This window comes from Delphinapterus leucas, chromosome 14, assembly GCF_059928025.1.
Source record: "Delphinapterus leucas isolate spDelLeu-1000000601 "Yukka" chromosome 14, BTC_Dleu_Yukka2, whole genome shotgun sequence".
Taxonomy (NCBI): domain Eukaryota; kingdom Metazoa; phylum Chordata; class Mammalia; order Artiodactyla; family Monodontidae; genus Delphinapterus; species Delphinapterus leucas.
The window spans coordinates 6,678,662-6,704,266 of record NC_143142.1 but is presented as its reverse complement, the minus strand read 5'-3'; the positions used below and the strand labels follow the sequence as shown (position 1 = coordinate 6,704,266).

At 38.6% G+C, this 25,605-nt stretch overlaps 1 protein-coding gene and 1 pseudogene across 5 annotated transcripts in view; both read right to left on the bottom strand.

The window, feature by feature from the left end:
* SBNO1 (strawberry notch homolog 1) overlaps nt 1–25,605 on the bottom strand; it is a 58,298-nt gene that overhangs the window by 11,218 nt on the left and 21,475 nt on the right. For all 5 annotated transcript variants that reach the window (XM_022597775.2, XM_022597773.2, XM_022597774.2 and 2 more), the window contains 21 exons: nt 23,208–23,341; nt 22,929–23,019; nt 21,268–21,429; nt 19,870–20,005; nt 19,683–19,788; nt 19,394–19,547; nt 18,750–18,932; nt 18,099–18,196; nt 16,220–16,371; nt 14,308–14,505; nt 13,504–13,671; nt 13,230–13,405; nt 12,630–12,761; nt 11,133–11,268; nt 10,293–10,405; nt 10,131–10,202; nt 9,557–9,656; nt 7,166–7,240; nt 6,338–6,484; nt 5,802–5,896; nt 5,609–5,701 (listed from right to left, as the gene is read on the bottom strand). In XM_022597775.2, the coding sequence (XP_022453483.1) occupies nt 5,609–5,701; nt 5,802–5,896; nt 6,338–6,484; nt 7,166–7,240; nt 9,557–9,656; nt 10,131–10,202; nt 10,293–10,405; nt 11,133–11,268; nt 12,630–12,761; nt 13,230–13,405; nt 13,504–13,671; nt 14,308–14,505; nt 16,220–16,371; nt 18,099–18,196; nt 18,750–18,932; nt 19,394–19,547; nt 19,683–19,788; nt 19,870–20,005; nt 21,268–21,429; nt 22,929–23,019; nt 23,208–23,341 (2,721 nt within the window). The remainder of the gene's footprint in view (nt 1–5,608; nt 5,702–5,801; nt 5,897–6,337; nt 6,485–7,165; nt 7,241–9,556; nt 9,657–10,130; nt 10,203–10,292; nt 10,406–11,132; nt 11,269–12,629; nt 12,762–13,229; nt 13,406–13,503; nt 13,672–14,307; nt 14,506–16,219; nt 16,372–18,098; nt 18,197–18,749; nt 18,933–19,393; nt 19,548–19,682; nt 19,789–19,869; nt 20,006–21,267; nt 21,430–22,928; nt 23,020–23,207; nt 23,342–25,605) is intronic.
* Nucleotides 20,012–21,077, bottom strand: LOC111186845 (ubiquitin-conjugating enzyme E2 variant 1 pseudogene; annotated as a pseudogene).

Sequence of the window (25,605 nt, the reverse complement as noted above, 5' to 3'; positions counted from 1 at the left end):
CCAGACCGGGGCACGAACCCGCGTCCCCTGCATCGGCAGGCGGACTCTCAACCACTGCGCCACCAGGGAAGCCCTACTACCTCTTTATATTAAGATAATTCTTACGCTGATAAAAGGACCTAATACTTTACTTTTCTCTTCATTGATACTAAAGATCCTTCGTCTTTTACTTGTTCAAATGATTTGAAACATTGTTTATATAATTACTGCAAAGTCTATGAAACAAAAGTTAAGTGAAAAATACATTTAAAATTTTGTATCAGCTGATGTGAAATTCTCTAGCTAACTATACTTTAAGGCAGTGTTTAAAGCACATAGCAGTGTGATCTATCTTGACAGTGTCAGGTTAATTCATTGTAACTATAAAATAAATCATCACACTACAGTGGAATTAAAAGTGATTCTGACATGGCTTTCCTCATGTCAACACACGTTACACGCACTGCAAGTTGAAACTGCTTGCTGCTGAGGCGGCTCAATGAAGGAGGCTACAGCTTCTTGGAAGGATGTCTCTTCCAAGGTCCTCACTCTTCACAACCAGCTGCCTGTGGCCATGCAGCAGAGAGTAACAAAGGACAACGCTACCACATCCTTTCACTCAAGGGAAACTGGTGGGGATCAGCATTTTCATCAAAATCTACGAGTGCCTCAATTTGGCAATAATTTCAAGTGAAAAAAATATAACCAGGCTTCCCTGGTGGCGCAGTGGTTGAGGGTCCACCTGCCGATGCAGGGGACACAGGTTCATGACCCAGTCTGGGAAGATCCCACATGCCGCGAAGCGGCTGCGCCCATAAGCCATGGCCACTGGGCCTGCGCGTCCAGAGCCTGTGCTCCGCAACGGGAGAGGCCACAGCGGTGGGAGGCCCGCGTACCACAAAAATAAATAAATAAATAAAATAACCAATATCCTATAGGGACCAATCAAAATCCCATCCAAGGTCTCAGAGAAATCTGAATAAAATCTAGTGAACTGTATCAGTATCTTGGTTGTGATATTATACTACAGGTTTGTAAAATGTTACCATTGGGAAAACTGGTGTAAAAGGAATTTCTCTGTATTATTTCTTATAACCTCATGAGAATCTACAATAATCTCAATAACATTTTCAAACACACATACATGCACAACTAGGAGCCAGATCCAGTTTGAGAGCTTTGCTATTGAATCAGAGACCAGTAAACCAGGTTTATGGACCAAATAGCTTGAGGCTCCTAAGCTTAAGAAAAGTTTAAGGAAGGAAGGGAGAAAGTTTCTTAGGAAGGAAAAAAAATCCATGCTGTTGAACCTAGGGTCAGGACAGGAATAAAGACCCAGACGTAGAGAATAGACTTGAGGACACAGGGATGGGGTACGGTAAGCCAGGACGAAGTGAGAGAGTAGCACTGACATATATACATTACCAAATGTAAAATACATAGCTAGTGGGAAGCAGCTGCATAGCACAGGGAGATCAGCTCGGTGCTTTGTGACCACCTAGAGGGGTGGGATAGGGAGGGTGGGAGGGAGGCACAAGAGGGAGGGGATGTGGGGATATACATATACATATAGCTGATTCACCTTGTTATACAGCAGAAACTAACACAACATTGTAAAGCAATGTTGTAAAGCATTGTATACTCCAATAAAGATGTTTTAAGAAAAAAAAAAAAAAGGAGAGAGAAGGCAGCAACTTAAACTCAGCCAAATCTGCTTGTTATCTTTCCCCTCAATCCTGATATGTCCTTTTACTTGTTCAGTTTTACCCATCCCACCCTAGCTAGAAACCTCAAGATAATACTAGAAACCAAGAACAAAGCTGGGGGGAAAATCATTTTTCAGATTTTTAAGAACTAAACTTTTTCTCCTCCAGGATCTTCAAAAGAGTTTTATCCTCTCATTCACACATAGAAAGAAGTGATCTTAAGATCCAGTGATGCCATTTCTCTGAATCTACTCTAGAGATACACTCACACAGGTACATAAAGAAGCATGTCCTTTGTAAGAGAAAAAATGGAAACAACCTAAAAGTCAATTAATACGACACAGGCTAAATAAACCATGGTATATTCATAACACAGAATACCATGCAACAGCCACAATGAATGAAGTAGTCCTATAAGTATCAATACAGAAAGCACTCCAAGACTGATTGTTTAGTGAGAAAGGCAATTTAAAGAATGATCGATACTGTATCATAGAATTGGTGTAAAAAAAAAACCAACAACAAATCAACCATCTAAAACAGTAAATTGTTTCCTATGGCTACAATACATATGCATTAAATGCACAGAAAATGGTCTGGGAGAATAGACACAAAACTGGTAACGGTGGCTACCTCTGGGAAGGTGGGAAGGGACCGCGGCTGGGAATGATGGTCAAAAAATTTAGTGCTATCTGTATTTAAATTTTTTCACAAGTGTAATAATGCATTCATGGGTACATAATTCAATTAAAGAATTTAAGAAAAAAAAAATCCACAAAGAATAGTCAGCAGAGACCACATATTCTCTGCAAAACCTAAAATACTACCTGACCCCTGACATAAAAAATTTAGGGATTCCTGCTCTAGAGAGCTTATTTATGGTTTCACCCTGCCTGTGGCATCATCATATTTGGTCTCCTTTACGCAGTTCTTGAACCAGGTCTTCATTTACAGTTGGTCACTCCATAAAGGGCTTGGCCAAAAAGTTCGTTCGGGTTTTTGGTACCATCTTACTGAAAAACCCGAACGAACTTTTTGGCCAACCCAATATTTGCAAATAAAAAGTAAAATGTGCTACACACATACAAAGCAATATTAGTCACAAAAAGAAATGAAGTTATGACACATTCTACATGGACGAACCTTGAAAACATTATGCCGAGTGAAAGAAGCCAGACACAACTGTCACATACTGCATGATTCCACTTATATGAGGTACCAAGATATGCAAACTCATAGACAGAAAATAGATCAAAGGTTATCAGGCCAGGGGAAAGCTACTGTTTAATGGTGATGTTGGCACAACATTGTGAATATAATTAATGACACTAAATCATACACTTTAAAATGGATAAAATGGCAAACTTTGTTATATATTTTACCATAATTTTAAAAAATTAACAAAATGTAAAGAACTTCCCTGGTGGCGCAGTGGTTAAGAATCTGCCTGCCAATGCAGGGACACGGGTTCAAGCCCTGGTCTGGGAAGATCCCACATGCCGTGGAGCAACTAAGCCCGTGCGCCACAACTACTGAGCCTGCACTCTAGAGCCCATGAGCCACAACTACTGAAGCCTACATGCTGCAACTACTGAAGCCCACACGCTATAGAGCCCATGCTCTGCAACAAGAGAAGCCACCGCAATGAGAAGCCCGCGCACCACAACAAAGAGTAGCCCCTGCTCGCCTCAACTAAAGAAAGCCCGCGCCCAGCAATGAAGCCCCAACACAGCCCAAAATAAAAATAATAAAAAAAAAATTTTTTTGACAGCAACTCTATCTCAAAAGAATAAGTAGCAGCATCTTTAAGATATCCAAGAAAAGAAAACGTGAACTAAAGATTTCATGTCTGGGCTTCCCTGGTGGCGCAGTGGTTGGGAGTCTGCCTGCCAATGCAGGGGACGTGGGTTCGTGCCCTGGTCCAGGAGGATCCCACATGCCGCGGAGCAGCTGCGCCTGTGAGCCATGGCCGCTGAGCCTGCGCGTCTGGAGCCTGTGCTCCGCAACAGCAGAGGCCACAACAGTGAGAGGCCCGCGTACCGCAAAAAAAAAAGATTTCACGTCTGGTAAAATTTGTCTTTCAAGTACAAAGGCACAAACTTACCAGCACGTAAGAATTCAGGGAGTAATGTTTCCATAAGCCCTTCCTGAATCTACTACATAATGGGCTTCAGACAAAATAACTAGAGAGATATTAACCTAAGGACTAGTGAGTGAGTGGTGAGCTTTAAGTATAAATTAATTACCTATAGAACTAAGATTAATTAAGGGTTAAAAGAAGAGTATAGGGCTTCCCTGGTGGTGCAGTGGTTGAGAGTCCGCCTGCCGATGCAGGGGACACGGGTTCGTGCCCCGGTCCGGGAAGATCCCACATGCCGCAGAGCGGCTAGGCCCGTGAGCCATGGCCCCTGAGCCTGTGCGTCCAGAACCTGTGCTCCACAACGGGAGAGGCCACAACAGTGAGAGGCCCGCGTACCAAAAAAAAAAAAAAAAAAAAGAAGAGTATACTATATAATTGCCATATGTTGACATGCAGAAACAGTATAACTATTTTAAATAGCATAAAGTAAGCTTATGCAAAAAAAGTTATTATTACAACAAAAATATTTTCAAAATACTGGGGCATAGTATCCATGATATTTTATCATCCTGTGTGCCCTGAAGAACAGGGATTATTAGTGTGGAAGAAAGAAGACCAAAATTTCAGAGAAGGGTCTTCCCTGGTGGCGCAGTGGTTAAGAATCCATCTGCCAATGCAGAGGACGCGGGTTCAGCCCTGGTCTGGAAAGATCCCACATGCGGCGGAGCAATTAAGCCCGTCTGCCACAACTACTGAGCCTGTGCTCTAGAGCCCGCGTGCCACAACTACTGAGCCCACGTGCCACAACTACTGAAGCCCACGCACCTAGAGCTCATGCCTCTCAACAAGAGAAGCCACCACAATGAGAAGCCCGCGCACCACAGAGTAGCCGCCACTCGCTGCAACTAAAGAAAGCCCGCGCACAGCAATGAAGACCTAACACAGCCAAAAATAAAATAAATTAAAAAAAAAAATCAGAGAAGAGGTAAGATTAAAATTCCATATTTTTTGTTTGTTTTTTGCGGTACGTGGGCCTCTCACTGTTGTGGCCTCTCCTGTTGCGGAGCACAGGCTCCAGAAGCGCAGGCTCAGCGGCCATGGCTCACGGGCCCAGCCGCTCCACGGCATATGGGATCTTCCCGGACCGGGGCACGAACCCGTGTCCCCTGCATCGGCAGGCGGACTCTCAACCACTGCGCCACCAGGGAAGCCCCAAAATTCCAGTTTTGATCAGGACAAATAAATATGCATTCATTTGTGTGTGTATATGTATATGTCTAAATGTAAACACGTACACACACGTGCGCGCACACACACACACATACACACTCACACATCCTCTCTCCTTAGCTCTGTCCACAGGCAAATACTAAACCAATGAATGTAGTTACACTAATAACTGAAAACTGAATCTTGAAGACATAAAGCATTATTATGACTAAAGAAGGTCACTCACTATATTATGGAAAAAAAGGGTTCAATTTACTAATAATATGTAAACATTTTTTTTTTTTTTTTTTTTTTGCCCACACCACACAGTATGCAGGATCTTAATTCCCTGACCAGGGATCAAACCTGTGCCCCCTGCAGTGGAAGTGTGGAATAGTAACCACTGGACCACCAGGGAATTCCCCAATAAGTAATAATTTAAAACTAGCATTTAATAATACTCCTCAAAATGTATTAAATAAAAATATATCACAATTACAGTGATAAATTATCAAAACACAGAAAGCTAAATACAATTGGAAAATCAGCACAAAGCGAACAGATAATTACAATGCAGGCAATGAAAACACATTACATATCTTAACAACTAACATTTAAGGGAAACAAGTCTTACTTGCAATGACAAATAAAAGCCATCATCTGGTCCTGTCAACTCAGCCCAAATCTTGGTAGCTTCCTCCCAGGACATTCCCCTCTCTACACTTATCTGTAAAAAAAATAATAATAAAATTTAAATTAAACTCACTTCGGAGAATGCTTACCAGAAAATGATATTATACTTGAATGTGCACGTTTTCTAAACTTACCGTGTATAATTCTACATGGCCAGAGGTTGAATATCCTGGAGTCAGAAACTTCTTAACATCACTTTTCCTCACTTTTTCATCTCCAGAACCAAGATCTTGAACAAGAAAAAGCAACATATAAGTATAAAAAAAAAATTTCATCAATAATACATATGACAGGCTTCACTGGTGGTGCAGTGGTTAAGAATCCACCTGCCAATGCAGGGGACACGGGTTCGAGCCCTGGTCGGGGAAGATCCCACATGCCGCAGAGCAACTAAGCCCATGCGCCACAACTACTGAGCCTGTGCTCTAGAGCCCGCGTGCCACAACTACTGAAGCCCGTGCACCTAGAGCTCATGCTCTGCAACAAGAGAAGCCATGGCAACAAGAAGCCCATGCACCACCACAACGAAGAGTAGCTCCCGCTTACTGCAATTACAGAAACCCCATGTGCAGCAAAGAAAACCCAATGCAGCCAAAAACAAAATTAATTAATTAATTAAAAAGAAAGAAAAAAAGAATACATATGATGTTTTAAAAATTTCCCAACTTACCTAAGATTCCCATATCATATCTTCCATTTTTTTTGGCATTTTGAACAACTGCAGTAAGTGTGTCTGCAAAATACTGAAATAACGCATTCTGCTGATGCACCTCCATGCCCAAAATTCTATTTAAGAATTTTCCTATGTTGTTATAATCTGCAATGACAAGATTGTATGAAAGATTTAATGCATTCAAATGGCAATTTTAAAAATTTATTCATCTCAGCCTAGTAAGAGTTTCACTTTCTTCTCTAAGACTTCCCTCACAACTCCTGTACTGTTCCCAGAACAGGGCTATACTTCGACCACTTCTACCTCTAGCAATTAGCACGACTATACTACATGCTCAAAAGATGTTTGCCAAATTAAATTTTTGCATCTTCAGCTTTGCTTGCTGAAGGTATGAATATAATTTAGCACAACAGAATGTTAGTTTTCCAACATTAAGTCTTAACTCATAAAGTTTAAGTGCTGTTAAGTCAGTGAAGCTCAACTTTGGCTGCACAAGTAAGAATGCCCAGGAGCTTCTGGAAAATTACCGATGTCTGAGCTCCTGCCCTGGCTTCAGTACTTTTTTAAAAACTCAACAGCTGATCACATACGCAACCTGGTTTGAGAACTGCTGCTATGTAGAGAGAATAGAGATTTAATTTCTTGAATAACCATAGTTATTCATAGCAAAAACCACCCAGAATGCTCTGTGAGCACTCAGTAATGAGGGATTGAGACCTAGAGACTTGAAGCTTCCCCTTCAACTTGACGAAAGCATAAACAACAAAATGGGCTATAATGATACAGCACCAGTTATGAACATACATACAAAAGTCATACCATTACCTTTATCTAGAGTAAGAATTCCTGAACGATCTTCTACATTTATCAGGCCAACTCCTATCAGTCCTTGTCGAACATCTGTAATAAAACAAATTTATAAAAAACCTTATAGCCCAGGGCTTCCCTGGTGGCGCAGTGGTTAAAAATCCGCCTGCCAATGCAGGGGACACGGGTTAGAGCCCTCGTCTGGGAAGATCCCACATGCCGTGGAAGAACAACTAGGCTTGTGCGTCACAACTACTGAGCCTGTGCTCTAGAGCCCGCGAACCACAACTACGGGAGCCCGCACGCCTAGAGCCCGTGCTCCACAACAAGAGAAGCCACTGCACCACTGCAGTGAGAAACCCACTCGCCATAACTAGAGAAAGCCTGCACACAGCAACGAAGACCCAATACAGCCAAAAATAAAATAAATTAAAACAAACAAAAAATAAACCTTATAGCCCAAATAACTCAATGAGCTGTTAACTGACTAATCAAATTAGATCAAGTTCTAGCATATAAGACACAGTCTATGTATCTTCCATAGTTCCTATTAGCTGAATTAAATGGAACCCACAGCCCCTAAAGATCTTTAGACACTTCAAAATCCTAGAGTACTCAAACCTCACATTATATTTTATTATTTCACTAAAATGTCATATCTTTTCAACAACAACCCTTGGCAGTGGAGATCCTTGGCTACAAAGCTGTCACCCACAGAATCTAAACAACTTCGAACATACAGCAGGATACTGATTAAATAATTTATATAAGGAAATAATCATGCTTCCTTTCCAAACGTTACCTATCGGTACTGACAAGGCGATGCAGAAGATAAGCAACGTGTATAACTGTCAACATGTTCTGAATTACGTTACTAAGAGGACAGTTTATAAAACTTTTAAAAAGTATTTGTGTCCAGGCTCTAACCCAGACTTACAGTAAAAAGGGTTTAAGAAAGAGAAAAGGATCAACAGGAAGCATAATTATATCCTATTTACACATTTATTTAATCAGCTAGACTGCTACATGCTCAAAATGTGTAGATTCTGCAGATGACAACTCTATAGCCAAAGAGCTCCAATGCAAAAAAATCCTCATTTTGGGAATCCATCCTATGGGAGGAAATTCCTGAATAGAAGGATAACTGCTATAATTCCAGCACTGTTTGTGATGCAAAAAAGTGAAAGCCACTTGAACATCAACAAGGGAAAAACTGTTACATAAGCTAGATGTAGAATATTACACAACTGTTAAAATATGTGTTAGTACTATAGCTATTGATTTGTAAGGGATGCCTGTGATGTACCAAGTGAGAAAAGTACGTTGCAAGTAATATTAACGTGTTTTTTTAAAAAAGCTCTGTGTTTAGACAAACGGATAAAGGTGTGTTAAGGCTGCCCCTGTTCAGATTGTCAACATTTGTTAACCTCAGCAGGTGAGACTGGTAGGTAGCAGGTAGTTAAGGAGAGGGTATGGGCTCCTCATTATTCACTTTTAGATTGTTTTCATCACTTATAATGAACAAAAAACATGTAATTTTTTAGAATTAGAAATAAATTGGGGAGTTGTTTTTGACAATCCCTCCAATGACCAAATAAAAAGAAAATAAGAGGGAACGAAAAGGAAAGGGAGAAAAAGAACAGGGCCAAGACTTTATTGGTTTTTTGTTTTGTTAAATGCCATCAGTGATTATAAGCACCCCTGCCAGCTATGTCAATATGGACTGTTACCAACACTAAACATGGGTTCAATTGGAAAGGACTTCCTAGTAAAAAATGCTAACTCTATAAGGATAATGTTTCAAATACCTTACATCTGTTTATTTTCCAAAATATTTTCAGTTTGCTGAACAACTGAAATCACCCAGACTACTAATATTAATGGGGTAAAATCTATTCTTCAGATTTGCAAGATACATCTAAGAATTTCTATAGCACTACTTAGGACTTTTTTTTAAATATAAAAATTTCTAAATACACACAAATGTAAAGAGAATATTCTATGGACCACAGGCACCCAGCACCCAGTTTTAACAACAGTTAATACACGGCCAGTTTTGTTTTATCCGTACCTTCACTAGCCCCCCACAGATTATTTACCTAGGTACTTTAAATTTTAAAAGCTATTTGGCATAGTCATGTTCAAATTAATCCAACAAAACCATTTTTCCTCTAGTAATCTAGTATTAAACAACATGCAACGAACTCTATCAACAGTAAAAACACGTCACCTGAATGAAATTTAATAAATCTACTGCTTATTATAAGACATCAATTTAGGTGTCTGTTAACTATCAATTTCTAAATTTTATACATTTTATGTCCAAAGAAAACTAAAAACAACAGCACATGTTAGAATGAGTTTTGTCAGTACTCATTTTCCTTTGTTATGATTATTTTTTAAAGTTACCTTTAAAGAATTCTCCAGGATAGTCTGGAGGTGGTGATACCATAGGAGAATCTAGGTTTACAATGGATTTCATGACAATTTCTAAAGCATTTCTTCCATACTGCAATAAAAACCAAATAAATTTAACAAGTTTCAGCATTTGGATACTCTTCAATCACATGACCAAGTGAGTGCTATAAAAACTATTATTGTACCAAAGAGTCAAAAATAGCAGGACTCAATTATTTTTATATATATTTTACACTGCCTAGTGCCTCATTCACACCTTTGTACACAGCAGGCATTCCATAAATAAACAACTTTCTTTACTTCTGGGAACTCACACTTCATTCATCCACAAGTATTTATTATAATCTTACTTTCCAATAGGAATGAGAAAGAAGATGATTATATTGCACAGTTGATCACCAAAGATCTAACTGCCATGTGTCTTACAGGACTAGCCATGATTTTACAGCAAAACCATAAGAGGAGACAGCTTTAAGTTTTAAACAGCAACTACTTTCCCTTTCTGTTCCTTACAGGCACCATACACTGCAATCATTTTTCACAGATAGTGAAAGCTGAAATGTACCTTATTATCAAAGTTGAACCTACTCAGATCTCTGGATTCTGTTGCTCTTCTGTCTCCATGTGTAAGCGCACCCTATCCAAACATAAAATCTCCAATCAAGGCACAGAAGACAGGTTAACATACATCATCTTTTACACACGTCTATATAACTCAAAAACTTACCAAACTCTCAAGTCTTTTAGCAACAATAGATGCAAATCTTTGTTCTCCTGCCAATTCAGAAATCAGAAAGACGTATTCTGGAGCAGTAACTTGGTTTGATCTATGAGTTCGCCCTGTAATGACATTAAAAAAAAATAATAAAAAAAATTAGCTGATTGTGCTCTCAAGATACTAGTATTCTGAGACCTATTCCCAGCACTTAACAGTAAGCTGCTATCCAGAAATCTTTAAACCAGAAGAAAAATTAAAGAATGTAACAATTACCCTAACTCCCCAAAAGGCACAAAATCAAAAACGCCAACTTGAACAACATCTGTATTCAGAACAATACTCCCACTTACAGGGGAGCAGAAACTCCATAAAATTATTAAATGATAAACACATTACTGGTGCTACCCCAGTTTGGTTGACCACAATGTTGCGGATGCACAGCTGCTCTGGATTCTCCCAAAATTGTTGTTGTTTTTAAATCACCAGGTCACAGGGACATGAAGATGGAAGGGAAGGGAGGAGCAATGTGCCCTCAATGAAGCTACTGGGGGTTGAAAAAGACATCAAGTGGCAGTTGCTCTGACATGGATAACATCCTTGGAGATCTACAATGAAGATACTCCTGAGGAGCCCCATTCTTGAATATAATGCCAGAAAGCCCTACCGTAGGTCTTTTACAGCTTTTAAAACAGCCAAGAAATAAATTCATGATGCCCTCTATATTTTAAGGTATATGAAATACACAAACATCTCCAAAACCTACATATATGTCAAGTTTAGTATATCTAGCATTAAAATATTTCCCCAGTAATTCCTGGCTATGAAGTGAAACTCAGTGTAGGAACTTACCAAACTGCTGAATTGCTCTATCAGCACTCCATGGTAATTCCAGGGTCATATGAACTCTTCGCCTTTGATTTTTAGCTCTCCTATCTGCTTGTAAAGAAATACCTGAGCTGGCAGCTTCTGAGATGATAGCAATATTCTGTATCAAATGTAAGGAGAAAAGAACAAAAGATCACTTCTGCACAAAGAGAGGTGGGGAAACATCCACCAATACGTATTCTCCTTTACTCCCTAACTCTCAGTTTTAGCTGTACATGGTTACAAGGACACCCAGAATCAAGATTACATTTCCCAGTCTCCCTTACAGCTAAGTGTGGGCACACTCCAGCCAGTAGGTCACCTGAACAACGTCCAGGAAATGTCCCTAATCAACGATATGCCCTTCCCCTCCTCTTTTTTTCTCTCTGCTGGCTGAAATGTAGAGGTGTAATGACTGAACCTGAAATATGGAGGTAACTAGGAAATGGAAGGCTGCATATTAAAGGAACAAGACAGAAGAGACCTAGACTTCAAGGGGTCATACCAGTCCTGGTCCACCTACTCAAACTTGTACATGAGAGAAATGAACTTCCACTTTAAGTGAATATGATTTTGGATTTTCTGTCACTTAACAGCCAAATCTGATCCCAACTAATACAATTTCTAACACAAATGGGCCTAAATTACTAACGAAACAAGTACTTAAAATAACTAACACCTCTACCTATAATCTTTAAAATATGTAACATGAGCTTTTAAATACATTTAAAAGACAACTTTGATAATGGTAATAACTACCATCTATTTTCTAGTTGCAGAGGCAAAAAAATTTTGAAATACAAAGCAAAATGTGGATAAAGAGATAAGATTTTATTCTACCCCCTTTAGATTAAGGAAGGAGGTTGAAGTGGTGCTCCTACCTATTTTTTAGCAAAACGCTTATAGCAATTCCGACTAGATGGAGGAAGAACTGATCTGAGAATCTGAAAATTGATGAAGTTTACTTAACAATAAGAGCATACAGAAAGGGCCTCTGAAGGTGACCACGACCTCTGCAGTGGTCAGTTACGCAAGTGTAATCTACGACCATTCAGAGTAAATCATCTCAATAGGACATGGCAGAGCAAGACAATAAACAGCAAGATCAAAGGATCCCAGTAATCGGGGCATGTGCTTAAATATATTTCTAGACTCAAGATTACACTGACACTAGGGTGTAGCATTAGGTGTAATGCCACTAAGATGACCTGAGAGAACACAATTTAATATTCTGATTAAAGACTTCAAAGGCCTCCAAAGCTATCAAGAGCTACATCTAATTCTATGCACAAAACACCACATTCGATTTATAAGAAAATAATGAAAACATGTAAAATGTTCAGTGATTATGTGTAATTACTTAAAAAAAACAGAGTAAGAACATTCAAAAGACATGATTTATATTAAAAGAAAAAACCTAAAGATTAATCCAAATGTATGGGCATTATTCTTTTCGCCAAAAAGCATCCCAGAAAAACATACCTTATCTCCATCCATAAATCTTTGTTTTTCCGTGATATTTAGTATTTCCACAGGGACATCAAGTTCAGATCTTGACTCATAAGATATACTTCCATCATCATTGCTTACAACCCTCCCCTTGCGGCCAGTCATCTGCAAAGCCAAACAGCGTCACTTACAATTAATGCAGCTGACTATGGTGCATGAAGCTCAGGGCTCCCATCATAGAAACTTGGTGGGAGGTGAAAGGGATAATGAAACCAGCATGTACTGTGCAACCTGTCCTGCACCAGGCACTGGGGGAGAGAGAACATTGCAACACAGTGCCTGGTTCTGAAAAGTTCAAATTCCAGGGGAGAAAACAGACATGCGGCAATGATAACAAAGCCTGCATGACAGTGCAATAACAGAGATCCGTGTCTTGGGGCAGATACTCAAGATAATAGGGGCAGGAATTTACTTGCTCTAGGATGACAGCTAGAGTAGAACAAGGGTTCTAAGATCTAATAGAGAATATTAGATAATTATATGATGATACCAAATATATCACTTATTCTAAAGGGTTTGAAAGTGGCAAAAAATTACCTAGAAGAGACACAGCCCTGATCAAGTCATATTTACCTCAGCAACATTCTCAGGGCCACCAAGTTCATCAATAAGTTCATCCAGGGTATTAGGAGGGAGGTCTTCAGCTAATTTTTCTAGTTTATCAAGTAGGTCTTTCTTCATCTGCTGGGCCCTTTCCACGGCATCCTGACTTGTTATAAGGCTATTGTTGCTGTTGGTGTTACTGTTAGCTAGATGAAGTACATTTGTTAAAAATCAGTACAAAGTTTAAATATTTGTGTTTTTTAAAAGTACATTTCACAGACAAAGCAAGCTTCCACATGGATACCTGGTGCACTGTTAGGAGCAGGTGAAATTACTGGTGTAGAAGAAAAACTAGGTCGTTTTGATCCAAGACCTGATGCTAATAAGGCACTTTGAATAGAATCTGGATCTATACTTCTCTTTTTTTTTTTATCTTTGTTTTTCTTGTGGTCCTTTCTGATTAACCAGGGATCTGAAAATTAAGGAAAGACACGTATCAAATCATTTGTTAACACAAGTACAGAATTTCCAAAGGAAACAACCGTTGAGTTTTTTTGTATTGTTGAGCGACAACCTGTAAACCACCACCAACTTCAGAGGTCTAGTACACCCATACACCATGAGGTAAATTCCATGGTTTGAGGTTAAACTTAAGTGCACAAAATTGAGGTCATGATCTCACATAAATATGCTGAACCTCCAGAAGACAGACAAGCTTGGAGCTTCCACCAAGCAAAGATTAGAATCTGTGTGATGATTTCTATAGGAAAAAAAAGATTTTAGTACAATACCCCATTTCAAATACACAGAAATAGGGACGTCCCTGGTGGTCCAGCGATTAAGAATCTGCCTTCCAATTGCAGAGGATGCAGGTTTGATCCCTGGTCAGGGAACTAAGATCCCACATACCACAGGGCAACTAAGCCCATGTGCTGCAACTAGAGCCCATGTGCTCTGCAGCCTGCGTGCCACAACTAGAGAGAAGCCCGCACGCCGCGACAAAAGATCCCGCCTGTCGCAACTAAGACCCAACGCAGCCAAAAATAAATAAATAAATACACAGAAATAACTATCCTTTAGCTCACATTTAATAGATTCATGAACTTACCATCTTCATCATCCTCACTAGACTCATCTCTAAATGGGTTGAAATCATCGTCATCTCCAGAACTCATGTTTTTAGAGCTCTCGTAGTCACTTTCTTCATTATCGGAGGCATCAGATTCACTTCCACTATCATCAGAACTGCTACCAGTAAGGCCACCTATTTTTCTTGCTTTTTTGGATTCTCGAGTTATTTCTTCACCTATCCTCAAACCCCAAACAAGAGAGTCAGCCCAAACACACTATTCTAAAGATCCAGGAAGTTACATTTAGTTCATGAGCTAATACACTTAGTTAACTCAAATGAGAAATGAAGAAAAACAGCATTTGTGTAAGTATATAAGAACAATTAAAAATTCATAAACAAGAGCTAGCCTTTTGGATTCCTCTAAGAAATCAGGTTATATTCAATTATTCTTAAGAAGAAATCAGGTACATAAGTACAAATGCAAGACAGCCTTCAAGTGCACAAGTTTCAAAATAAACATCTCAAGACAACAGAGGTGAAACAGAATCTCTGGCATTGTCACAATTTGTGTATCAGGTTGAGAGAAGAGGCCTAATAATTACAGATTTATAAAATATGCAAATACTTTATGGAATACTAAAAAAACTAATCTATAAAACTACATTTTTAAAAGTCAAACAAGGTGCTGATCTGAATTATCTTACTGAATATTCATAAAAGATATCTGGAATAAACCAACCAAAACTAAGGAGAACATTAAAATGTTCACATATTAATGATGGTGAGAACATAATTCAAAAAAGGGAAACATGACCATCTATCTATCTGACTACTCTGTTACTGACTCTAGGACTAAGCTTTACTTTGTGTGCCACTAAAATTAAAAAATACTGTCAATTATATTATAATAGCCAACCTACTTTCAGGCATATTAAAAATGTAAGGGAAAAAAAAGCATTTCTTAGAACCGATGAAAGGTAAGGTTAAAGTGTCAGGCACTGTGTTTAGAACACACAGTATGATAGTCTTCACAATATAATGAGTTATTATCACCATTTTAGAGAAAGAGAGCCTGAGAAGTTACCTTCTGAAAGTCAAAGAGCTTACTTAGTAACCACCTAAACACAAACCCAAGTGTGTATTATTATAAAATGTCTAACAAACAAAGATGAGTGTATTTCTAATAATTAAATAATAAACTAACAAAAGTCTCTTTAAAGAAGACTATATAAACACACACTCTCACTCACACACACACTCACACAGCACTGACAATAGAAAGGCCCGGATTTTGGTTCCCCATTTATCACCCAGTAGTTGTGCCAACCTGGGGATATCACTTAACCATTTAGTCTTTCTGTGCCTTAGCTTCCTTTGTCTATAAAACTGAAAAAATATAACCTACTTTCATACGGATCCCTTTCAAGTTGAATGAGATCATGTGTGCGCAGTGCTCAATACAGTGCCTACTCAGCACCAGTCAAACCGTTAAAGCCCCAATTTAAAATGGGATTGCTTGTGCATTCAAAAACTACATGAGCCAAGAGAATTCCCTGGTGGTCCAGTGGTTAGGACTCCGTGCTTTCATGGCCATGGCCCAAGGTTCAATCCCTGGTCAGGGAACTAAGATTCCGCAAGCCATGTGGTGCGGCCATAAAAAGAAAGGAAGGAAGGGAGGCAGGGAGGGAGGCAGGGAGGGAGGGAGGAGGCAGGGAGGGAGGAAGGAAGGAAGGAAGGAAGGAAGGGAGGAAGGGAGGGAGGGAGGGAGGGAGGGAGGGAGGGAGGGAGGGAGGGAGGGAGGAAGAAAGAAAGACACTTCCTTAAAAAAAAAAACAAAAAAAAACTACATGAGCCAATTCAAGGAAGGCAGTACATTCCCAAAATACAGCTTGCATCAAGATGCTCAAATTTATACTACTTCCAGCACCATTTAAAGAAAAGTGCCCACCTTTCCGCTTCTTTATTTTATTTTCCTTACAAGGACTATCTCTTGGTGAGCTGTTGTTACTTGGAGCTGTCAAATCGATTCCTAGCAAACTATAAAGTTTTTTCCTGTCTGGAGCAGGGAAGTGTTTTTCAATGAGTGACTGCAACACTCCTCTGTTCGAAGAGAGAAAAAGTGACAGTTAGTGGCTCAGTATGCAAAATAGTTTATTATACATAAAGTCTTACTGAATGTATTTGTTTAAAATAAGTATACTTTATTAGCAGCATTTCCAAATTGGATATCAAAAGTAGGTTAGCTCCACATAACCGTAAAGCTGGCTTAGGAACTCAGCACCAATGGTTCCTGATTCTTTTTCAGAACTGCTGCACAGAGGAAGACTCCATGAAGAAAAACTGCACATCAGTGACTCGAGTCAACAAGTGATTCAAAAGAGTTGGATTCTGAATGTAAAGGACTTTAACAATCCTTTAACCAATTTATTTCACATATATTTTCCATTTTCAGGTACATGCAAGAGTTACAAATAATAAAATCTATGTCGTACTAAAAAATACATTTGGGGCTTCCCTGGTGGCACAGTGGTTGGGAATCCGCCTGCCAATGCAGGGGACACAGGTTCGAGCCCTGGTCCGGGAGGATCCCACATGCTGTGGAGCAATGGAGCCCATGCACCACAACTGCTGAGCCTGTGCTCTAGAGCCCTCAAGCCAGCCACAACTACTGAGCCCATGTGCCACAACTACTGAAGCCCACGTGCCTGGAGCCCGTGCTCTGCAGCGGGAGAGGCTGCCACAATGTGAGGCCCGTGCGCTGCAGCGAGGAGTGGCCCCCATGCAGCAATGAAGACACACACAGCCAAGAAAATATTTTAAAAATAAATAAAAATGAAATAAAATAAATTTTTAAAAAATGAAAAGTACATTTTATTCAATCTTACAAAATACTGATAATCCAGCTCAAATGAATTTTAATATTCTAGGCCAAGACTGTCCAACTGAAATACAGTGCAAGCCAAGCACAAATTTTACACTTTCTAGTAGCTACATTAAAAAGTAAAAGAAAACTTGTGAAACTAACTTTAATAATATTTTATTTAACTTATCACTTTAAAATGTAATCAATGAAATGTTTTACATTATATTTCTTTAAGTCTTTGAAACCTGGTGTCTATTTCATACTTAAAGGCCATCTCAATTTGGACTAGCCACTTCAACTGCTTAATAGCTCCCTGTAACTAGTGCCTATCATTTCAGAGGCAATACTAGGCAGGCAAGCACAGGAAAGATACAGATTAGCAGGTGCCATGTTTTGCTTTTAAAAGTAGTTTTAAGTTATATCTATCTTAAAATGAGCCACTTGAATGTGTCCCCTAAGGCAAAAGATAGCATGGCAGCAAAAGTTATTTTGTTAATTTTGCTACCAGAGTTAGAACTGTCTGTTAGGCAAACAAACTGAAAACCAGTGTCTAAAAACATTTTAAAAATCTCTTTTGACTATCTCAGGATTATCTGCAATGTTTATATTAGAGCATACTAAACTGGGGCAAACTAAACTATACTGCTCCTCTGGATAATGGTAGTTTCCAATACACAAAGCCAAAACAAAACTGAGTATCTTAAACCAAGCTGTCAGATTTCCAAGATGTACAAAACAAACAAAAATCAAGCCCTTCAGTTAGTCCAAATACTGGACATAATATTGTCAAAATACTTAACATTTCAGCATTTCTATGTTATTGTTTTCCAATAGACATGTTGTTATGCATACACAGGACCATAAAAACTAAAATCAGAAAAACTTTAAAACGCAAAAATTTTGCCTCCAGGAAATGCCAACATTTAAACTAATCTAAGTAAAAACTCAAAACCATAAACATTACTTGGCAGTTGAAACGAAATCATTCAATTCTCCTCCACCCTCTTCCAAGGCTTCTAATGTTCTAGCTTCTCCCGTAGACTGCAGACCAATTACAACACACTGGAGGCAAAAAAGAATATTATTAATTATAAATAAAAATATCTATGTGGTTTCTTAAGACATATTTTAAATATTTAGTTTAAAAAAAGATTTCAAACAAGAATTACCCATTACTGTATGTGTGTACCAATTTATTTATTCTACATATATTTGAGACATGCTACACGTAATACACTTAGCTAGGAAACAGTATTACAACAGTGGACACTACTGAAGCCCCTGCCCCAGTTCTTTGTGCTTTAACTAAATATGTATTTACCAAAAAGGAAAACACCTTAATGTAATATATATATCCATGTGTTATCAGTTGTTACATCTATGGTTAGCCAAATTATAGTGATGTTTGTTTATACTTTTCTGAGCTATCCAAATTCTTTATAAACACGTATTGCTTTTATTATCTTAAAAATGCATTTTTTAAAGTCTTACTATGTTAATATTTTTTACAAGTACCCTTTAGAAAGAAAAGGCTTTTTTAAGTAGAAAGCCTCAACACTCAAAAGACTAAAACACATAACCAAAGATGAACCTGTTAATGCATTCTCCAACTTACTTTTCCATTCTTGATTTCTTCTCGAGCTAGTTGAACAACCCTCTTAACTTTGGATGCTATGCACAAGTATTTGAAAAATCTCTGGTGAGCAGACCAGAACTGACCCCACATGGATTTTTTCATTCGTTGCTCAGCATCAATCAGATCTGCAGCTTGCTGAAACCGCTCTCTGGCGATGACCCACTGAAGGTGCACAATCAACATTTTAGATATTTCAATCTTTTGAGTGTGATTTTAAAATGACTAATTCAATCAAAATAAAGTGCAAGACACCATTTAACATTAACTCAACGAAGCATTTTCAGTAACTTGGGAATCTCTAAACAAATGTTTTTTAGGACGCTCACATAGAGCTGTCCCAAAATTCTTATTAACTAATGCAGTCATTCTAGGAAACAGTTACATTGTGATTTTTAAAACTATACAACCAAAATAAATGGCTATTTTTTATAAATTACTTTAACAAAGAGAAAATTGGGAAAATAAGGAACCAGTGATTTATCTGTTGTTTTATAGCAGAAATATACTCCTGTGAGCTGACAGGAGTATACTGGACAAAATATACTCCTGACTGGACAAAATTGGCTAACAGATACATTATCAGGTACATTAAAAGTACTAAGAGTTAATAAAAACATGCTCACCAGTTTGACTGCTTTGTTATACATTTTAACATAGCTCTGAGAAAGAAGAACTTCCTCAATTTTGAAGGTCACTCCAGTAAAGCTCAGCTGTCGAGCAATGTACATTCCTCTAAGCTTCATATCCATAGCAACTATTTCCATGGCACCAACACCTCTGAATAAAATTAAAACACACAGTAACTATCATTAAATATAGTAGAGCTTTAACATACATGGAAGAGATTTTAGCAATAACACCTCTTTTAGATTGCTACTGAGAACAAATAGTGTATACTGTAAATTGCATTACCTCCGTTCTACTGCCTGAATAAAATCACTGAATTCTCTAAATGGAGTTCCCTCACCCCATATTCCAAGACGGTTCATATAGGCCATGTTTCGTGGTTCAGAAGCACCTGAAAAACCCCCAGACAAAACATATTATAGCTGAAAAAATAACATATGTATCTCTCTCTTTTAAATATGTAACTACTCACCAGTGGCACTAGCATAAACAACTCTGGCTTTTGGCAATTTGTTCTGAAGTTCTAAAACTGCTAAGCCTGTCTTGGTTGGCTTTGAAGAACCAACAGGACATAAGTTTTTTGCTTTATGACATTCATCAAACACTATCTGTAAGGAGTAAATTAAGGAACATGTCACATTAGTAGCAAGTGTCTCCAATCTTTCAGGAAGAGTTAACTTTTATTTCACTTAGGACTTGGGAAACATCCAAGATTTCTGGGATGGTAGCTGGAGTAAAAAAAAGAATCAAGATTATCAGGGGGAGGGATGCTGTTGATAACAAGCCCCTGAGCATTAACTTTTTTTTTTTTTTACTAATATCCACATACCTATACCTATCATCTGGTTTTGTCAAACCTTAACATTTTGCCATATTTGCTTCAGATGGTTTTCTTTTTCTGTAAGATCACAAATATCAATGAAGCCCTCTATGTGCCTCTCCTTGATCTCCATAGCCCTCTTCCCCCAGCCACAGAGGCATTCACTGAATTTGGCATTAACCTTAACTGGATATTTAACTTTTTTTTGGCATCTAGAAAATTTACTACTGCAGAAAATGAAGACTGCTTGAATCGAATGGGGGGTGGGTAGCGGAGGGCCTGTGGTTTTTCTTTTTGATTAACTACTGTAACACTGTCCTTCAGGCGGCTAAGGGAGTTTCATATTTTGTTTGGACATCATTAGGCACCGAAGCTCTTGCAGGACAACTTTGAAGCTATATGAATTCTGCCATTTTGCTAGCATTGATATGGCTCTTGGGTCCACCACTCCATTAGAACTATTAACTCCATTCATATTAATTTTTCTTACAAATCTTACAAAGGGGGTTGCTTCTGGGTATTTAGGTCCACATTCTATCTTAAGGCTGTATATTCAGTTTTCATAAACTGTCCGAGCCCGTGGTGGCTGCCACCTTGCGGCCCTGTCACTCCTTAACTGGATATTTAATTCTTAATTAGAATGAACGAAAGGATCCACTATGGTTAAAAATGTCCACCACACAGATAATTTGAGCAAATTTTGTTAAATAGAAGCACAATGATAACCAACTTAATCAGTACTTCAAAAACTGGTGATCCTCATGCAGGATAGTAAAAGGTATGCTATGAGCAAATAAGTTTGGAAATCACTAAGTTAAGAAGGGAATATAGTATTCAGCATGTCCCATACCTATTAACATTTTCCTAAAGCAGGAACTTAAATACTGGCCTCCTATATGACAGCTACAAAACAGAATCAATTTTCTGACTCCCTTGGACTCTATGTAATCATTAAAGCTCTCATCCCAGCAGTCTTTTTATTTAACCTCAGAATTCCTGTGTGTTATATTTTGTGTCATTAAAAATTGTAAAACTTGTTGCAAAGGATACCACTCCATCGAAGTCATCACCGCACCAATGTAGGAGTTGTTTTAACCTCGTTTTGTATTTACCACCAGACTGACTTTCACCAATGAGGGAAGAATAGGTAGCAAAAATCACACCCTTCTTCACACTCCCATTATGTTTGGAAGAAATTTTTCCATATTTAAACTAAAAAAGAAAAGAGAAGAACTTAATAAATACACTTTTGTCTCTAAAATATTTATCCCACCCAGATTTCTACAGCAGGAAACTGGTGGTACCATGATGGGCTTCAGGAAAGTCAAAGGACCTCTTAAGATCATACACAAAATTTCTCATACACATGTGTACACATACATACACACACACATGAACCCTCTCATGTGTGTTTGTGTGTGTGTGTGTATAACTTTAATGTACAAGGATCCAGTTTTCATCAAAGTCTCAAAAAAGTCTATCATCAATAAAAGATTACAGGGCTTCCCTGGTGGCGCAGTGGTTGAGAGTCTGCCTGCCGATGCAGGGGACACGGGTTCGTGCCCCGGTCCAGGAAGATCCCACATGCCGCGGAGCGGCTGGGCCCATGAGCCATGGCCGCTGAGCCTGCGCGTCCGGAGCCTGTGCTCCGCAGCGGGAGAGGCCACAACAGTGAGAGGCCCGCGTACCGCAATAAAAAAAAAAAAAAAAAAAAGATTACAAACCAAACTCCCCAAGAAAAGGTCACAATATTCATTCTACAAATATTTATTGTGCATTTACTACATGCAAAGCACTGTAATTAAGATCTGAGGGATATATAAGAATTATGATTAATAGTTACTGTGGTCTTCCTCAATTATGCTGATTTAGAAATCAAAAATATTTCTAGATGCCCCTTACATGTTTTAGTTTTGAACTGCTAGTAGTCATTCAAGACACAGTACTTAACCCAACAAACCACTCAGTAACCCTCACCCAAAAAAAGCCACTGATGGGCAGGGCAACAACACCGAAGCAACTCAGGACTCAACACTGAAGCAACTTAGGACTCGCATGGAAAGTAGATTTACATTTACTTCTTTTCAAAGGGCTAGCAAGGAAGCACCTGCAGGAACTAGGTCTGTCTATTCTACCCATGTGACTCCAGGAATTGCTGCATATAGGAGGTCAATAAAGATTTGCTAAATGAACATTGAACTGTGCTTTCTAGATAATGAAACACATTTTCTTCCATTTGACAGAACTGTTTTAACATGAACACAGGTACGGGTATACAAGTCCACTGAATGTACAAATATCTAAACCAGTGTCCAAATCACAATTCTCTCTATATGATGCAATGGGCACACTACCTGTCCATATAGCTTTATCACACTACACCCTTATACTCATAAGTATATGAGTTTCACCCATATACAGTAACTTCAGAAACAGACAAAAACAAACGAAAAACCCTGAAGAGTAAGAGAATAAACTCCATAAAAACAGACAATGCCTATTTTGTTTGCCACTACATAACCCTACCTAGCATATTATTTAACACTTAGTAATCCGAAAACCAACAATAGTGCCTAGCACTCACTATGCTTTCTGTGAAATAACTCATTTAATCCTCTTAACAACCCTACGAAGTAGAAACTATTATTATTCCCATCTCACAGGTAAGTCAATATTTATTGAATGACCAACTGAATAGAAAACTTTCATACCTTATTTAATGAATGGACCAAAATGTTTTTTGCTCCAATATCCCTCAGATCTCTTTCGGCATCATACTTTAAATCATTTGAAACACTGAACCTGCCACAAAAAAAAGGGAAAAGAAAAACACACAAATTCAATACAAATCCCATCATTCTAGCAATATTCAGGAATAAATAAACCCAGGCCTTGACACTTCAAAAAAATATACCTACTCACGAAGACCCATCCCCATATGCTGGATTATTCACAAACAAAAGCTTCCACAGCCAGTCTTTAGCACTTACCACAAAGCCCTTTTTCTACTCAACAAATAATTTTCATAGATGATTCCTGCTATTGTCCTTCCTTTTCCTACACCAGCACCATCACCTATTAAGAATCCAGCACGATCTCCATTTGGTAGGAATGTTTCATGTTGCTGAAAAAGAAAACGCTGGTAATTATCTATTCCTTTAGATATTTTGGCAATCAGTCTTTCATACCTTGTTTTAGTCATATATTAACATTCTCTGTTTTTATAGAAATGGCATGTAGTTGGCTTAGTGTGGATACTTTCTTTACGTAACTATACAGGCATACCTCATTTTATTGTGTTTCACTGTTACTGCACTTCAGGGGATACTGCATTTTTTACATATTGAAGGTTTGTGGCAACCCTGCATCATGCAATTTTATTGGTGCCATTTTTCCAACAGCAGTTGCTCTTTCGTGTCTCTGAGTCACTTTTTGGTAATTCTCATACTATTTCAAACTTTTTCATTATTATTATATTTGTTATTGTGATCAGTGATCTTCGATGTTACTATTTTAATTGTTTTGGGCTGCCATGAACCCCGCCCATATAAGATGGTGAACTTAATAAATGTTGTGTGTATTGTGACTGCTCCACCGACTGGCCATTTCCCCCATCTCTCTCTCTCCTTCAGCCTCCCCAGTCCCTGAGACACAACAGTATTGAAATTAGACCAATTAATAACTCTACAATGGCTTCTTTAAGCATTCAAGTGAAAGGAAGAGCTGCATGTCTCTCACTTTAAATCAACAGCTAGAAATGATTACAACATAAGGAAGACATGTTGAAAGCCTAGACAGGCTGAATACCAGGTCTCTTGCTCCAAACAGCCAAATTGTGAATGAAAAAAAAAGTTCTTAAAGGAAATTAAAAGTGCTACTTCAGTGAACAAACAATAAGAAAGCGAAACAGCCTTATTGCTGACATGAAGAAACTTTTAGTGGTCTCGAAAGAAGATCAAACAAGCCATAATATTCCCTTAAGCCAAAGCCTAATCCAGAGCAAGGCCCTAACTTTAATTCTACGAAGGCTGAGAGAGGTGAGGAAGCTGCAGAAGAATTCTGAAGCTCACAGAGGTTGGTTCATGAGGTTTAAGGAGTCATCTCTGAAACATAATTGCAAGGTGAAAGAGCAAGTGCTGATGCAGAAGCTTCACCAAGTTATCCAGAAGGTCTAGCTAAGATAATCGATAAACGTGGCTACATTAAACAACAGATTTTCAATGTAGATGAAACAGCCTTCTTTTGGAAGAAGATGCTATCTAGGACTTTCATAACTAGAGAGAAGAAGTCAATGTCTGGCTTCAAAGCTTCAGAGGACAGGCTGACTTAGGGGCTAATGCAGCTGGTGGCCTGAAGTTGAAGCCAATGCTCATTTCCCATTCCAAAAATCCTAGGGCCCTTAAGAATTATGCTCAATCTACGCTGCCTGTGCTCTACAAATGGAACAAGGCAGCACATCTGTTTACAACATGATTTACTGAATATCTGAAACCCACTGTTGAGACCTACTGCTCAGAATGAAAGATTCCTTTCAAAGTAATACTGCTCATTGACAATGCACCCAAGAGCTCTAATGGAGATGTACAATGAGATCAATGTCACTTTCATGCTTGCTTTGTAAAACAGCCTTTCTGCAGCCCATGGAGTTAAGAGTAATTTCGGCTTTCAAATCTTACTCTTTAAGAAACACATTTTGTAAGGCTGTAACTGCCATAGATAGTTGATTTCTCTGATGCATCTGGACAAAATCAACTGAAAACCTTCCAGAAAAGGAATCACCCTTCTAGATGCCACTAAGAACATTCATGATTCATGGGAAGAGGTCAAAATACCAACATTAACAGGAGTTAACCCTCATGGATGACTTGGAGGGGTTCAAGACTTCAGTGGAGGAAGCAGATTCTTGAGATGGAATCTCCTCCTAATGAAGATGCTGTGAAGATTGTTGAAATGACAACAAAGGATTTAGATTACATAAACTTAGTTGATAAAGCAGTGGCAGAGTTTGAGAGGACTGACTCCAATTCTGAAAGAAGTTCTGTGGGTAAAATGCCATCAAACAGCACTGCATGCTACAGTGAAATCATTAGTGCAAGGAAGAGTGAATCAATGCGGCAAACTTCACTGTTGTCTTATTTTAAGAAACTGCCACAGCCCCTCCAGCCTTCAGTAACCACCACTCTGATCTTTAGCAGCCATCAACGCCAAGGCGAGACCTCCCCCCATCTTGCCGAAGCCTCAGGTGATGGTTAGCATTTTTTAGCATTAAAGTATTTTTAAATTAAGGTATGTACATTGTTTTTCTGGACATAATGCTATTGCACACTTAACAGACTACATTATAGTGTAAACACTAAGTTTTGCATGCACTGGGAAACCAAAAACTTC